Source organism: Pteropus vampyrus, unplaced genomic scaffold (assembly GCF_000151845.1).
Source record: "Pteropus vampyrus isolate Shadow unplaced genomic scaffold, Pvam_2.0 Scaffold387, whole genome shotgun sequence".
NCBI lineage: Eukaryota > Metazoa > Chordata > Mammalia > Chiroptera > Pteropodidae > Pteropus > Pteropus vampyrus.
Genome location: NW_011889168.1, coordinates 3,329,521 through 3,347,037, shown reverse-complemented (window position 1 = coordinate 3,347,037; position 17,517 = coordinate 3,329,521). Strand labels below are relative to the sequence as shown.

The window sequence follows — 17,517 nt, the reverse complement described above, 5'->3', positions numbered from 1 at the left end:
AATAATAAAAAAATACATCCAGTGGATCTTGACAAGAGAATTTAGAGGCACTCTTCTGAAGTATTGACACAGATAGCATTCTTATGAGGTAAAAAGGAGGAGTAATGCATATGAACAGCAAAAAGATATGCTACTAGGTTGATCGTTACTTTGGTTTCTATCGCCCTTCATCAAGTTGGAGTTCTTTTTCAACTCCCTCAGTCACTCAAGTAATGTCTTAATATCTGGACCTCAGGTCCAGTCTATGGTATCTAGCCAAAGGTTATCTCTCTCCAGCCATCTCTGGGCATTAACTTTTTTGCTTTCCCTGAATTCTGTCCAAGTCTTCTCATGATTTTTTTCTACTTGTTTTTACTCTATTTTTTTTACTCTTTATCACCTTCTTTCTGCTTCTTTACTCCCAACTTTTATTTAAAAACAAATAATATAGTTACAAAGTTCAAAAATCAAAACTGTAAAAAGGTATACATTTAGAAGTCTCATTCCCATTTCTGACTCCTGCCCCCTTTCCTATTGCCTCCTCTGGGTAACTTTTATTAATTTCTCTTTTGTCCTTTCAGTGGTCCTTTGTGCAAAATTAAGTGTGCATACACACACTTATTATCTTCCCTTATACGTAAGATAGCATAGTAAATACACTGTTCTAGACCTTGGTTTTGTAACCTCAAAGTAATATTTCTCCTTATCAGTACATAGAGGCCTTTTTTTGTTTGTTTTTACTCCTTGCTATTTAAATGTTCTCTGCCCATCTTTGATCATTTCTCCCCCACATTTAATACTTTGTACAATCACCTTGTTTAGGCTTTCTCACTACCTGGAGGGCCATATGTATTTTGAAAAATACCCACAGTTAATTTTGATATGCCCATCCCTCTGGAATAGTGTTTAAGAGATGTCAGTTTAAACTCAAGCTCTATCACTCACTTGCTATGGTAATGCTAGTCTTTAAGAGAAAAGATGTATAGGGTTACTCTTCTCCTCCCCCACCCGCACCCCTACCGCTCAAAAAAGAGTGCTGGTCTGTATTGGGAAGATTCCAGGGCACTAGGTTGAATTACAGTTATAATAGGTGACAATTTCAGAGGAGTAAAGAGGTAAGTGGTTCTTATAGGTTGTCTCCATCTCCTATTAGTGCCTTTCTGCTTGCCCTCCCTTTACAGCAGCCATGTTCTAGGATAAGAGGCTCCCAGGCATCAAGATAAATGGTCTTTCTTCCCCTCTAGCATCACTAGGTAGGGCCTCATTACATCAGTGAAGGAAGAACCACACCTGGAATGTGGGCTTTGGGGGCCTCAGGTCTATCTACCATAGGAAAATTGCTGTGAGCCAGCCTCACTACTTGCAATGAGTGGTACACTGCAGTTTGGGGCCAAAGCCTCAGCTAATATAAAAGTGTCACTTTGCTTTGTTTTATATTCCAGGCATAGATTTCCCTCGGAGACTTTCTGGAACCAGGTGATCAGGGCAGGACTCAGGTTCTGCTCTATCCTGGCCAAATACGCCCTCAACCATATTGATCTCATCCTTTTATAGGTTTCCACTTGTCAATCTCAAACATGTAACCCTAAAAAAATAAGGTACTAGATCTAAATTTCAATTTCTTCATCTGGCAAAATGGGACCAATGATGTGATCTTTACATTTGATGTGAAGTTTAAGTGGCTTAAAGTATGCAAAGTATTTAACACAGTGCCTGGCTATTATAGCAGGTGCTCAAAAAGTTGTAGCTATTATTTTTACTATTATTTTACTATTGTTGCTCAGTCATATAGTGTAGTGGTAAAGAGCATGGATTTTGGAGTTAAACTGCTCTTTCTGGCCTTGGGTCCAGACTCTGCACTTAGTATTTATTTGACCATAGGCAAATTAGCTAAACTCTGTAAGCTTCAATTTCCTCAACCACAAAAAATAGGAACAGTAGTAGTACCGCTCTCTTAGGGTCTCTGAGAGGATCCAATGAGATTGTATATGTAAAGTGCTTAACATAGAGCCTGACAATAATAAGTAGCTGCTCTAACAGCATTTAAAAACCCAAACCCAACTACACTTAAATGATTTCTGCCACTTCAAATAAGGTAGGATGTATCTCTTCACATATAATTGAGGGGTGGGAGGAGGAATGGCACATTTCGCCATAAAAATGCACTCATTTAAAATTTAACAGGGTAAATGAAGAATATCACATAGGCCTCAAATGCTGCCCTATCTGTTGCCATAACCTTTGGTCATTTAGTTTGCTTTACAAGTACATGTTAACACCAAAGGGTTTGTAATATGATACACTTGAGCAAAGATGTGTAAAGGAGGTCAGCATTTTTTTTAATTTCAAGAAGCTGAGCCCTGGTTCAAGTCAGAAATGTCTCACTCTTCAAACCTAAGCTCTACATTTATGCACATGTTTTTCTTTTTTCTGTGTTATGTTACCTTTAAAACAGTAATGGGAAGGGAGTGATCATATGCCACCTGAATCCTGGTTTGGTGCTACCTTCTAAATAAGAAATTACAATTAAGTCTCATATGAAGACATCAATATATGTCTTTCTGAGGAAACAGAAAGAAAAACTGTTTAAAGTAAATAAAGGGTAGAGTGTGCATTTAGGATTTTACTTTTCTTTCAAATTTTAGATTTATGATTAAGCCTTTGTTTCAGAAAAGAAAAGCCATTTTCTTCACATTCTCTCCCAAATTTGGAGCAACAATGAACGCTTCCCTGGACAGTCCTGCACGTTTTATTGATGACAGCCAAGCTCATTTCTGAACACTAGAAGTGGGAAGATGTCAAGAGTTATGGGGGGGGGGCGAGGCTAACAGATCTGGGAGGGACTAAGTGACTAACTTTTCCTACAAGCCCCAAACAAGTAGTGGACTGCTTTTTAATTTTAACTCAGCCCAGCATCAACAAATCACCACTCTGGCTTTATACAGAATGTTTCCTACTTGAATAAAACAAACTTGAATACAAAAGCATGAGAAGAAAAGTCAGAAACTGCCATGCTCTTATCTGTTTCCAATGAAGAGCGCTGATGTCCTTAAAGCTCCTGGGAGAGAATCAGTGGGCAGAGACTGCTGTTACTATTTCAACACAAAACAGGGAGGAATGAAAAACAATGTTTTCCAAAGTCAATCAAGGACAGTACATGAAGAGAGTAATTACAGAAAAGACTAAAGTCTGCTAGAGTAGAATGAAGCACTAGATTATATCATTCAAAAACATTTATTAAATATAGATCACGTTACTGGACACTAAGCTACTCTCTAGGAATATGAAGATTTCTAAGCCTTGATTCTAGGGCTTGAGGAACTCATGGTTTAGGTTCTCAAATGTTAATGTGCGTATGAATCCCCTGAACACTTTGTTAAAATGCAGAAGCTTAGTCACCAAATCTGGAGTGAGGCCTGAGACTGTTAAAAGCTCAGGTGATGCTGATGCTGCTAGTATACAAACCACACTTTGAGTAGCAAGGGTGGCATCGATAAAGAAATGGGATAAAGGGTTACAGGTACTTGGAAATCTATAGAGTACTGCGTGAGCACCAAAGAGGGAATATGCTGTTCAACCTGAGAGTGTTAGAAGAGGCTTTATATAGGAGGAGCCAGATAAGCTGAGTTTTGTTCTCCGGTGACTGCAGGAGGAAAGTCAAGAGGTCTACATTGTAGCTCAGTGATTATGGTGAGTTGGATAGGACATCTAAACTTTCTGGCCCTCAATTTTCACATCTGTAAAATGAAGAATTAAAAAGGTCCAGACTCTTCTAAGTCCTAAAACTAGATGAGTCTAATGAGATAAAATTTTAAATCATTTAATATATGACCTGTTTAGAAGTTAGGGTGAAATAATATAAAACGTTTTTATTAATGAGCCTAACAAACTGACTTACATTTGACAAATGAGAGTACATCAATCAATAAGAAAACAGCACTTAAGTCTTACCAGCTTCTTATACTTGTTTTCTCGTATTCAGGTGCCTATTTGTTGGTGGTATATGGCTTCACAGCAGAACTACTTTAAAAGAGCACCATACTCACTTTGCTCAGCACAATAATACTTAACATTCATAAAGTACCTTTCATTTTCAAGGCACTTTAGTTTACTTGTCACATCACTTGCAAATGACTTTTCATTAGTCCCATTACAAGTGGACCAGATTAGACTGAAATCGGGAAGGCAGGTCCCAGAGGGAGGATCAGAGTGAGGTGAAAATGCCAGGGCTCTCTTTTACCTGTGCTCCTGCTCCCTCACCATCATTTTATAGGTGAGAACCCGCCCTCACCAGGAAAGCACCAAAACATCAGAAAAGGAAGAAATTTCTATTTCTGAACAGCTTGCTGGAGTTTGCCACTAAAAACCAAAATGTCAAAGGAGAGATGTAGTATAAAGGCTTTTTGTCTTCTCACGTGAGTGGGATTGATTACCTTCCACCCCCAACACTCTACAGGCAGAACACATTTTATTGTGCCTCTCTTTATTGAACTTCACAGGTGTTGCGGGTTTTACAAACTGAAGGCAGGACCTTCCACCAGCAAAAAGATTACGATTCACTTTATTGTGATACTTGCTTTATTATGGTGGTCTGGAACTGGACCCAAAATGTCTCTGAGGTATTCCTGTATCTACTAAAAAATAAAAAAAAAAAAAAACCCAAAAAACAAAAACCACCAAGTCAACAGTGAATGACTCCATTTTCACACAAAAAAAGTTTTCATTACTAAAATTCAAATGAAGTCTGGCTCTTTTAATGTTATACTTTTAAAGTATTTTCTAGAATGGATTTTGGAGGAGTAATCACACTCTAATTATAATATCGTCTCTTCCTATAGAGAACAGTTAAATGTGTCCCTTTTAAAAGAGAAAAGCAAATTTTAAACTCAGCACAGCGAGAATTATCCAATAAATGGGAAGTAATTTTTGCTACTGTCTTGTGCATTTCATTTTTTTCAAATGCTCTAACTATACATGTAGAAGCTTTATACATAGAAATAATAATAATAATAAATGTTATTTTAAAAACTAACCAATCTGCAGTTTCAGTACTTCTGATTTATAGGCTACAAGAGGGAGAAGAGTACAGAAGGCTGGTAAATTTGTTCATAATTTAAAAATAAGGTCCATTTGTATAAACCTGAAAGAAAATATATTACAAACAAGTCATTGTTTTCTTAAACATGGAAGAGAAAGATGTCTATTCTTAGTAAGTATTTGATCATAATAAAATGTATTTTTTAACAAATGAACTATTATACTGGAAATTTCTTAGATTAAAATAGGTTTTCTAGGGGGAGGGTAAAGTGGGTAAGGGGGATCAAATATATGGTAGCTAAATCAAACTGGACTTTGAGTGGTAAACACAATAGAATATACAGATGTCAAATGATAATGTACACCTGAAAATTATATAATTGTATTAATGTTACCCTAATAAACTTAATTAAAAAATTTTTAAAAAATAAAATAGATTTTCTACATCCTTTGTATTTCTCCAGAGTGCTTTGTGTACATGCGCGCACACACACACGGCATACAGCTCGTTTCTCATTAACATAAGACAGATTAGAATATTTTTTTACTTTTATCATTAAATTTGTGTCATGATCAAATTTTGGCACATGTCTGAGTAAATGTATGTTAGAGAAATGCTTTTCAAAAATTAGTGTTAAGCCATTTTCATTTTAACAACATTTATTACAAATCACATTTTATAAACACTAGATAAATTACAAAAGCCAGACATAAATACACAGAAACAAAAACAGTACTAAAAACAGAAGCAGTACTATCAAGAGAAATAAGCTAATATAATGTTTACATATATATAACTTAATAAAATTACTAATTTTTCATGAATTCAAAAGCTATTCAGAAATGAAATGTAGTATGCTATAATTACTATCAAAGTTTAGAATTATAAAAACAACAACTATGACACTACTTATTTTAAAAAATCTTTTCAAACATTTAGAAGCCAAATGACTGTCCTTAAAGACAAATTAGACTTGGATATATGCTCTTTTCTAACTGAAGAATTTAAAATTTTAGGCATGGATTAATAGTAAATTTAGTGGAAATTTTTAAATTAAGGTCTGTCTTATATGTTATATACCTGAGTCTTTGCTAAAATACCATAGATAAAATAAAGTATGTAATTTACAGTTTTGCATAACATTGTATTATATTTTTGAAAAACAAAAAGTACTGTGATTGTTTTAAATGTGAATAATGGGGTTTAATAATGTAATCATGATTAGAAGGAACATATTTAATTTAACTTAACTATGGGAAATATTAATGTCCTTTGACCATTACTTGCAAAGCTGATTTGTAAATTATGGTCAAAATTATATTAAACCTGTCACCAATTTTTATTTGCATTTTATGAAATCATTTTGATTTAAAGGAGAGGTTGATTATGTAGCTTAGAATGCTCTTATAAAAGAGATTGAAATGATGCAATGCTAATGGTTAGCACAGGGCCAGGCACAGGGTAGGTCGTCAATATTACACTTAAGTGAAAAGTCTTTTATTATTTCTGGATATCAACACAATTCAATGTAGTAGTTATACATTAATCTGAAAATATTAAAAAAACAGTTTAAACATGAAAATACATTTTTAGTAACAATCATAAGAGGAACTTTTACATGTGGCTATTTTCAGTCTTAGTTTTACCAAAATAGAATTAAAGGTTCTTTTTTAAAATAGACCTATGAAAACTAATTTCCTATTAGCTGCTATATGTGATATAGATGGTAGGTTCAGTCCCTTCTTACGAGATCAACCTCTTCACATCTTTTGAACTGATTACTTCAGATTACAACAAAACTCCTTAAAAACAGAGTTTTCCCTGGAGACTGAATCAGTCCATTTGGGGATTGGGTCCAAGAATGTGGACTTTTAAACAAGTAGCTGTCCCCTGCCTCCTGGTAAATCATTGTGGTAGTCAACCTTTGGAAAACAGTGCTTTAAAGCAACCAAAATAATTTTAACATGCTTGAACATTACTTGATATGAGTGGCATATCTAATGAAAATTAAATTTATCTAGCTTTTTAATCTGCACAGTTTATCATCATGCCTAAGTACTTCTTACCTATATATCACAAGGTTTTGTTCTAACTCTGATAGCCCATAGGAGCTGATGAGACTATAACCACCTTTTTGAAAACTGTTGGTGATTGGGCTTCTATAGTTTTAGTGTTGCATATACCTTTTCTTACCAGGAAGAAGAGTCATCTAGCAGTTGTATTTAAAAACTAAACAGGGTGGAAATTATTCAGATAATAACACTACTCACAAAGTAGTCTTTAAACAGCTATACCAACATCAGTTAGTAGAGTTACTTGCAAAACTGGTTATCAAATACCTATTAAAAAATTCAATTTACAAAGTATTATGTCACTTCTGTGTACAAAATCTCACATGCCATATTATTCAACTAGGAAGCAATTCTTTTATTTCCCTCTCTTTGATTCCCCCATCCCCACCCCACTTCCACCCCACTTCCACCCCTGACCTATGGATGTTGTCGTTTCCCCCTTAAGAACTGGATCTCTCAAGGCGGGTATCTCCTCCCACACGCTCGCAACTTGCACCCGGGGCCTGGCGCATTCGGAGCATGGTCCATGGCTCCACCTAGGGTGAGAACCCGGGACCTTCTGCATGTAAAGCAGACATGCTAACCACTACACTATGGAGCCACCCCCAGGAAGCAATTCTTAAACTGGATATGTATACATGAAAAAAATGCATATTGCATTCATTCTAATTGATCAACTAGTAACAAATCCTTTTAAATTAAAAAAGAAAGCAATGGAATGTATTTTCAAACAAATATCATGGAGCACTGAGGAAAGTTTAAATTACCAGAGATATGAAAGAACATTTAATTAGGATTAAAATCATAATCCGTTAGCCACTTCCACTTTCTAATAACAGTATCATATGCAGAGAATCAAAACTGCAAGCTTACTGAAGTAGGTTAAATAGTTTTAAAGCTGATTAAAACTACTTAATTCAATATAAACTATTTTCAAACCTCAAATAAATGATGGAGTATTCAACAATTTATTAAAAAAAAATCAACTTTAATAATTTTAGCCTTAGTAAAAGCCACTGGTAATACACAAATTGAAAGGGGCTTAATACCAAGTCCTTGGTTCCACATTGCACTTCATATTCCCATCTGTATATCAGCAAAGTTGTAAAAGCTGTCTACATCTCCAGATGCTGTCTCCTTGTTTTCTGATACAAACATCTATTTTAAATATAAAAGAAACAAAATAACTACTAGTAATCCCAAAATTCCAAAGCCCAGATTCTCCACAGAACAAAGTCACAAGCTTGTTATTTAAAAGAAATTCAAGTACATCATTTATAATATTTAATCTGTAGATTTTCTGTAGAATCCATGCAATATACTTTCAATAGCTATAATGTAAATTGAACCCTTTTAAAAGTACTTATGGTGTAATTAAGGTCTTTCATAATACTTCAGTTGTATTTTATTACACTTGGAATTTTACTGTTTTTAAATATACAACAGTCAATATTATGAAAGCTACTGAATAAAGAGGTTTATTTAAAGAACTTAGTTCTATTTTCTAGTAGTGATCTCAATAGGTTGAGAAGCAAAATGAAATCTTTTTAAAGCTGCCAAAGACATATCACTACCCTAAAATGAACTAGTTTCTAAACAATAAAGCAGTACTCAGTAGAATCTTTCAAAAATAGCTTTTACAAAATCAGCCAGGAACTAGAAGAGACCTGAGTTCCATTCTAGTTTTATCGTAAACTAGCTGTATGATGCTGAAAATTTAATAACCTCTGGGCTCGGTTTCCACATCTGTAAATGAGAAAGTTGGATTAGATAATCTTTAACTCGTTTGATCTAAAAACTCCAAATCATATAACCATTTTTTCCTTTTCCTTTTCTATTCAATATATTTGCCCTCTTCCTTAGTAGTGTTGATGATAAAATGAAACAAAAGACAAAGTACTTTACATTATGCAAATTCAAGGCACCATAAGCCAAATCAGACTATAAAACCAAAAATTTTCTCTGGTATGTTTATCAAAAAATAATCAGTTACATATATACTCATTTAATCCTCTTATGTGTTTGTTTTTTAAGTTATATTAAGTTATTTAGGTCTGAAATTATTGAAAACAGAACCTCATCAACATATCTAGAAAATATCTACATATAATGATTTCTAGATATAGCCCAAGTTCAATTTTTGAGGAAGCATTACTGAAACAAATAAAAATGAATACTGGTCAATGAGATCATCCATCTAAAGTATATAACCTTAGAAATATAGATGCTCCTCAACTTACAATGGGGTCACGTCCCAATAAACCTATCTTAAGTTGAAAATACCAGAAATTGAAAATGCACTTAATACACCTAACCTACTGAACACCATAGCTTAGCCTAGCCTACCTTAAATGTGCTCAAAACACATTAGTTTGCAGTTGGGGAAAAGCATCCAGGCCAATGAATACACTGCAGAGTATCGGCTGTTTACTCTCATGATCATGTGGCTGACTGGGAGTTGAGGCTTGCTGCCACTACCCAGCATCACAAGAGACTGTGGTCCTGCGTATCACTAGAAGTATGGCTTCTACTGAATGCCTATCACTTAAAGTTGAAAAATCATAAGTCAAACCATCATAAGTCAGGGACCACCTGTGTAACATTTTTTGATATATCAATATTTTGAAAAAAGGAAGGAGGACCTTAAGACACATTTGATGAGACTTTTTACGTTTTACTTTAAAACGTATGTGTTATTGATGGTTTTTAATAAGTAGATTCTTATTTTGTAAATTTTTAAGCAATCAAAATTTTATTTGGCAGGGAAAAACCAAAGCTTAGCTTCCCAATATTTACCATAGATTCTAAAAATCATGATTTGCTTTTTTAAAATTTCATTCAACACCAGGGCTAAAAAGTACTCTTTGACTATAAGAGAAATGAAATGAAATGAAAAGGTTTGACTGAAATATAAATGGTCAGTGAAATCTTGTACCTTGGTTCCGTTGAATACCTCGTTGACAATAATTTGACATCCTTCTACAGCACCATCTCCATTAAACTCCAAGGCAATAACAGGACCTATAAGCAAACCAAAGAAGTGGAATCTTATCAAGAATACAAATCTATTCTAAAACTTAATCTTTTTATTCTTCCTGAAGAATCTCCAGCCTCTTCTTTGGGGGCAAGAGAAAAGGAAGAAGGAAGTAGACAGATGGGACACATCACTTCAACTACTTCTTCCTACTCTAATCATAAAACAAATTAACATAGTCTCATCCCATAACGAGTACCTTCAGGGTTACTATAGGACTAGTCTCACATTTTTAAATGCTGTAAATAGTCCAGCTTTTCTGATTTACTTTTGCCTAGAAAAATCATAAAAAGTCCACCCATTTAGCAGTACAAAAAATAGTTGACAGAATGACAAAAATTATCAAAAGCATCATAAGTAGGTTTTGCCAGGCAGCTAACCTTGCTTCCAACTCTCCTTATCAGCTAAATTCTGGGCCACCAATAATGAAGCTAGCCAAGTAGGAATTGAGACCAGAGACCAAAAGTAATGACCATCTGAAAGTATTTTTCTTGAATGTGCCTTAAAACTACATTCAAGAACCAATGATCAAGTTTTTTTTTTTAATTCTCCGAATAGAATATTTATGTATCCTTTCCAAGAGATTAATTTGAATACTTTTAAACCACCTGTACTTTAAATTCTGGTGTAAAGATTCATGATTTAGTTTGGCTTGGATTTAAATGTGGCATTGGCACCACCAGTGTCAAACTGCTGGCAAACATGGCCATAAGTTAGCCAAGCAAAATATGCCCTTCAATTCAATTAATATTTATTCAGCTATCACTATATTCTTAATAGATTTGCTTTTTATCTCCTATAGCAATGGAGAAGTCCTGATCTCTAGGAAATTAAAATTTCTTGAAAAAAGACATAAACCCATTAAACAAATGCAGAACAACAGAGAATAATGAAGTATTAAGTAATGAAACTAAGGTGAATGCAGTCATCTACCACAGAAGAAGGCACAAGAGAAAAGGTTACACTACACTGGGCACCAAAATAACTGAAGTCCTATGATTTAATACAGGCAACAAATACACAAAAGGCAGGATATTTAACAGTCACTTGAACAATTAGATACAGAGAATAAATTAAAGTATGAGTTTTTCAGCATCACAGTGTGTGGATCAAGATAGGTGCTGAGTAAAGAAAAGAAGGTAACTGGGGAAACTTTCCCCAGGAAAATGGATAATTCTATCTCTGAGGCAAGATATGGGTAAGATCAACCTAGACTATCTTGTTGAGCCAAAAAGCAATGAGGATATCAAAGGCCAATGGGGTTGTATCAAAAGGACACAGGAACCGGCTTGAAGGGGTTCCCAGTGGCCAAAGATGAGACATGGTGAGATCAGAGGGGAATAGACTGCAATTTATTAAAATATACCTAATATATAAAAAGTCATGAGCTCATAATGATATTTAGAAAAGAGAAAATTCACTGGACACCTATGTAGGTTGCTAAGGTATGAAATCATTACTCTGAAAACTGACACAATTATTTTCCCTTTATTTATTCTGCTTTTATGATATGGAACATGTTTCAAGTTAACCAAACAGCTCTGGTGTACAAGAATTTCTGTTAACATCCATTAATAAATGCAGAGGTAATGACATGATTAGAAAATGACCATTTAGCAACTCCTAATAAAATAACTAGATCAGGTAACAATCATCATGGTTATAGCATCCCACAGGCAAGACTGACAGGAAACTAAAGAAGATAATACTGTCACTACCTGAAACTAACAATCAATATTAGCATCACTAAAAGTACAACGATCAAATATTATGTGCCTTTTCATTTAATGATATAGGAAATAGTGCCACCTGTGAAATATTTGTGCAAAAAAAAAAAATCCCTGAGTGTAAACAAGGCTTTGATCTAACTTCTAGTCTACAAGGATCGTAGAGGAACAAATTAAACAAACCCATGCATACTACAGGACAACTGACCAGGTTTCTTCTACAAGACAAAGGCATGAAACAAAAAGGGGACGGAGAACACCTGTTTTTGGTTAGGAGAACTATACAAAACCATATACAGTGAGTGGGCCAATTTTAGATCTGGATCAAATTAACTGTAAAAATACATAAAGAATGTTTTAGACAATTAGAGAAATTTGAATATGGACTGGGTATTAGATGATATTAAGGAATTGTTAATCATGATAGATGTGATAATATATCATGGTTACTTAAGAAAAAATACATTTTTAATTTTATTTAAGATACATATTGTAATATTTAGGGATGAAATGACAGGATATATCAAAATTTGATTAAAATATTCCAGCAAAAACGAAGAGTATAAATTATTTTTTAAAGTATGGCAAAAAGTTGCTAAAACTGGGGGATGGGCACACATTGGGTCACTGTACTCTATATTTTTGAGTAGAGATGGTATATTTGGAAGTTTGCCAAAACATTTTAAAAGCATTTTAAACAAAATGAATTCCGAACTAAAAAGAAAAAGTCGATAATAAATGTAGAGTTTCCAGTATTGCAGAAAATAGAAAGTTTGAATTAAGGTAGAATAGGTATCTTTTTATTCAGGATCACTATAAGGAAATAAGTAGACATATTTTTTAATGTCAGAGATTTACTACTGAAAGTTCCTGTAGTCTACAAAGACAACATAATTTGGAATTCAGAAATACAATTTTGGTAGAATTACCCAGGTATGTAACTTGGTTGATATTCTTTGACTGGAATATGATGAACTTCCAATAAGTGACCTAATAATTTGCCATAAAAGAAACACTAAGAAAAGAGGTGTACAAGTATCAATTTTGATTAACGTGTGTGGATATTCCTAAATTTAAAAAAAAAAAACTATAGTGCTAACAATGACTTTTTAAGCTGTCTTATTTATCTTTTTAAAAATATTTATTTTTTAATTTATTTATTTTTATTATAGTGACATTGGTTAACGAAATCCAGTAAGTTTCAGATTTACAGTTAAGCAGTAAGGCATATGTATGTATACACACACACATACATATTTATATATTGCACTGTGTTTATTTATCTTTCTATCTAACAATAATAACTACTGTGATTATTTCAAACTGAACTATGAGGTCAACAAAGATCACTGGTCATGTTTTTAGTGTTTTAATGTGAATGTCTTATCAAGTAGTTCACAGCTTTAAATCTAAATGTTCAAACTGTCATAAAAGATTTGACTTTGAGTAAAATAAAAATTACTGAATGTCCATCCTATCTAATGAACTTTTCTGTGTAATCTAATATGACCTTGGAATAAGCCGCTATCATGTCTCAATTAGATGATAGCAACAGCTTCCCAGGTGCTCTCTCTGCTTCCCCCTTAGAGCAACCAGAGTGATAAAAGTTATATTTTAGGAGAGACCGGTCAAAATGGCATAGATGAAAGAGGCTTTGTTTATCCTCTCTTGTGACCATATCAAACTTGTGACAGAAACATGGAGCAAACAGAAAGCAGAGTAGCCTGGAGTCTAGATAAACAGAAGCCCTACAACTAGGGAGAGAAATAAGAATTTGCCCTGTAACAGGTAGGAGGTAGGAAGGGACGAAGACGTAAGGCAGCTGGTCCGAGTGGCTGAGTGGTACAGAGGCTACAGCAGCAGCAGCCGGCACTGTGGGCATTCCTCCTAAAGTGGCCATGTCTATGACCGGACTTCCCTACTGACGGACCTGATTACTCTAAGCACCAGTGCTGGGTCAGCTGCTTGGGGAGCACTAGGGAAGTAAAGGGGAACACTGAGTTGTTGGATTCAGGACCGAAGGCGAAGCTTTCCCCGGGCAGAAGTGCTGGTGGTATCTATTGCTCCTCTGTTGAGCCGCCTCCCTCCCAGTGTGCTGACGCAGCACCACCATAGCTGAGACATCATCAAACTGGAAAACAGAGGTTGCTCTGCCCAGAGGATCCCTTGAAACTTCACCTCTCCTAACTTGCAGCTCTACCCAAGCCACATCCAGGTGTGTTCTTGGCGATTCCTGTGCCTCCTCCTGAGGAGAGTCTGGACTCACACTGGTGGCAGCTGGCCTTGGTTTCTGGTGTGGCCTCTTGAGGCAACTCTAAGCACAGCATCTCTGGACTGCTTGCTGAATCTTAACAGGTGGCCCCAGAGGGGCACAGGCGGGGGCTTAACTTGGCCTGCAGCTGAACCCCTCTCGGGACTATGCCACTCGATATCGACTCAGGAGCTTTGCTTAGTACACAGATACACAGAAAGGCAGCCACAATGGAAAGACAAAGAAGCAGAAACCATATGAGAGAACAGAAGAGAGATCCAGGAATAATGGAGTCAAGCAATCTTAACAGATGCAGAGTTCAAGACACTGGTTATAAAGGTGCTCAATGAACTTAGGGGAAGGGTAGATAACTCAGTGAGAACTTTAACAAAGAGATAAAAAACATAAAAATGGAAATGGAAATTATAAAAGGGAACCAGTCAGAAATGAAGAACACATTATCTGAGATGGGAAATATATTAAGTGGAATAAACAAAGTGAATAAGGAAGAGGATCAAATGACCTATATAGAAGATGGGAAAACCAAGGGCACTCAATCAGAATGGCAAGAAAAAAGAAGCCAAGACTATAATAATAATCTAAGGAGCCTATTGGACACTATTAAATGTAAACACATACACGTCAAAGGGGTACTGGGGGAAAAAAAAAACCAAGACGTTGAAGAACTAATGATGTAAAACTTCCCTAACCTTGTGAAGGAAATAGACATACAATCCCAGGAAGCTCAGAGTCCCAAAAAAAGATGAACCAAAGAGGCCCACACCAAGACACATTATAATTAAAATACCAAACGTTAAATACAAAGAGAGAATCTTAAAAGCAGCAAGAAAAATCAGTTACTTACCTACAAGGGAGTACCCATAAGACTGGTAGCTGATTTCTCAAAAGAAACTATGCAGGACAGAAGAGTTTGGCACAAAATATTCAACATGATGAAAACTCAGGATCTACAACCAAGAATACTTTACCTAGCAAAGCTATCATTTTGAGTCGAAAGACAGATAAAGAGCTTCCCAGACAAAAATAAGCTGAAGGAATTTATGATTGTCAAGCCAGTATTACAGGAAATGTTGGAGGGACTTCTTTGAGAGGAAAAAATCATGCATTAAAAACAGGAATAAAGAATGGTAATAACTACATTCCTATCAACAAGTACCTCAAATGGAAAAGAATTAAGTGCTCCAATCAAAAGATAGGGTGGCTGAATAGATAAAAAACCAGGACTCCTAAATATGCTGCCTACAAGAGACTCACTTCAGATTAAAAGACACACACAGACTAAAAGGAAGTGGGTGGAAAAAGATATTGCCTTGATGGACCTAGATGGTGTTGCGCTAAAAGAAATGGGTCAGATAAAGACAAATATCACATGATTTCTCATCCATGTGGAATCTAAAGAATAAAATCAACAACAACAACAAAAGCTGAAATAAACTCATAGATACAGACAATATTTAGAGGGATACTAGATAGGAGGGGAGTTGGGGGGACAAAAAAGGCAAAGGGATTAAGAGGTACAAATGGATAGTTGTAGAATAGACATGGAGATGTAGAGTGTAGCATGGGGAAGATGGTTAATAATGTTGTAATAAATATGTTAGGGGGAAGGGGAGTACTAAATTTAGTGGGGTGATCATTTTGCGAGTTATTTGGATCTCTGAGCACTATGCTATACAACTGAAGCTAATATATTATTGCATGCCAAGTATAATTGGAAAAAAAACCTCATTGACTTGTATAATGTAAATACAAGCAACTAATTGTCTAATGTATTTCAATAAAGACGGAAAAAAAAACCTAAAACAAGTGAAAGAAAGGAAACAATATTAGAGCATACACCAGTGAATCTGAAAAGAGAAAAATCAATGAAACAAAAATCTGCTTCTTTGAAATTATTAACAAAACAATAAACCTCTATCCAGGCTGATGGGAGCGGGAGAGGACACAAATTTCCAATAGCAGGAACATAAGAGGGACATCATTACTTATCCCATAAACATCTCTATGCCCATAAATTTGATGACTTAAATGAAATGAAACAATTCTCTGAAAGACAAACTATAAACATTCACTCAAGAAGAAAAAGATATCCTGAAGATCCCTATAATAAACAAAGAAATAAAATTTATAGCTCAAATCTCCGGGCCCAGTTGGTTTAACTGGCGAATTCTGTCACACATTTAAGGAAGAAATGATACTAATTCACTATCTCTTCAAGATCACATAAGAGGAAGGACACTTCTCAACTCATTTTATGAGGCCAGCATTATACTAATATCAAGCCAGACAAAGATATTACAAGAAAAGTATAGACCAATATCCCTCATGAACAAAGATGTAAAAATCTTCAATAAAATATTAGCAAATTGAATCTGGAAATATATTAAAGGGATAATACATTTTAATGATGGGGGTTCATCTCAGAAATACAAGGCTGGTTTGACATTCGAAATCAACAGAAGTCATTCACCAGATTAAATGACTCAGTAGAAAACATGATCATCTCAATAAATGCAGAAAAAAGCATTAAAATAATTCAACATCCAAGAGTGAAAAAACCCAACAGCCTAGGAAGAGAATGAAACTCTCTTAGCCTAATAAAATGTATGTATGAAAAACCGACAAGTAACATCATTCTTAATGGTGAGACTGAACACTTTTACCCTGAGATTAGTAATAGGGCAAGGATGTCCTCTTCTCACTATTCTATAGAACACCATCATGGATGTCCTAACTAACATAATAATGCTCGAAATAAAAGGCATGTCAAAGGGACAGTGGAACCAATATAAATGATCTCCCAAAGGCTAAAACTGGAGCAATTTGATAGTACTAGATTATACTCCAAAGAATAAAATACATATCCATGAGTCCCTACTGATAGATATAAATACTTGAATAAATAAATGGGAGATGGGAGAGAAGGGATAAATCTTTCTTACAGAAGAATTCCAAATAATGTAAGAATTCCAAATAATGTGTGTAGATATTCCCCTCCCTAGGAGGTGGAGCTTAATTCTCCTCTCCTTGAGTGTAGGCTGGTCTTAGTGACTCAACTTCTGAAGAACAGAGTGTAGAAAAGGAAAAACAAGAACTTTACAGGGTTTAGGAAACCTGGCCAGATACCAACTGAAACAAGTCACTAAGGTCAACATCACCAGTGATGTCATGTTGATATAATGCACCCTCTTCCCTAAAACCCATAATCACAGTCAAAACAAAGAAAACATCAGACAAGCCCAAATCAAAGGACAGTCTATAAAATAACTTACCAGTACTGTTCAAATGTTTCAAGGTTATGAAAAACAAGGAAAAACTAAGGAACTGTCACGGATTAGAAGAGATTAAGGAGACATGACAACTAAATGCAATGTGAGATCTTGGATTGAATTCTG

The 17,517-nt window shown here is 35.1% G+C and overlaps 1 protein-coding gene across 1 annotated transcript in view; it reads right to left on the bottom strand.

Annotated features, from left to right (window-relative positions):
• Positions 1-8,038: 8,038 nt before the first annotated feature.
• The window catches only part of RP2 (RP2, ARL3 GTPase activating protein), a 30,834-nt gene continuing 21,355 nt past the window's right edge, over positions 8,039-17,517 (bottom strand). Inside the window, exons 4-5 of the mRNA XM_011380046.2 lie at positions 10,025-10,110; positions 8,039-8,247 (exon numbers count right to left, since the gene is read on the bottom strand). Coding sequence (XP_011378348.1) covers positions 8,164-8,247; positions 10,025-10,110 — 170 coding nt within the window. The 3' untranslated portion in view covers positions 8,039-8,163. The remainder of the gene's footprint in view (positions 8,248-10,024; positions 10,111-17,517) is intronic.